This window comes from Nanorana parkeri, unplaced genomic scaffold, assembly GCF_000935625.1.
Source record: "Nanorana parkeri isolate BGI_ZX_2015 unplaced genomic scaffold, ASM93562v1 scaffold4351, whole genome shotgun sequence".
NCBI classification, from domain to species: Eukaryota; Metazoa; Chordata; class Amphibia; order Anura; family Dicroglossidae; genus Nanorana; species Nanorana parkeri.
The window spans coordinates 5,087-5,362 of NW_017310614.1; the positions used below are offsets into that span (position 1 = coordinate 5,087).

The 276-nt window shown below is 63.4% G+C and overlaps 1 protein-coding gene across 1 annotated transcript in view; it reads right to left on the reverse strand.

The window, feature by feature from the left end:
* Positions 1 to 220, reverse strand: part of CCDC102B (coiled-coil domain containing 102B) — a gene marked incomplete at its 3' end in the record, with an annotated part of 5,302 nt that extends 5,082 nt beyond the window's left edge. The window contains exon 1 of the mRNA XM_018575657.1: positions 5 to 220. Coding sequence (XP_018431159.1) covers positions 5 to 72 — 68 coding nt within the window. The remainder of the gene's footprint in view (positions 1 to 4) is intronic.
* Positions 221 to 276: the final 56 nt, after the last annotated feature.

Here is a 276-nt window from a genome sequence, read left to right on the forward strand (position 1 = left end):
GAGCAGCTCGGAGCGTTGCAGGAGTAGAGGGGAGTCCAGGAGCCGGGGGCTCGGATCACTACTCTGGCTCATCACCAAGACTCCGCTGGGGGTTGTAGTTCTGCAGAAATGTCTGAGGGGGGACAGGCTCCCGGACCGGAGACACTGCGCCCCCTCGGACCGCTATAGAGTCCCAATCACCAATCCGGAACCACATCTGGCGCCGGCTTCCCGGGTCCAATGTCAGCTGTGCCAAGGAGACCGGAACACCACGCGAGCCGCCATCAACGCCAGAGG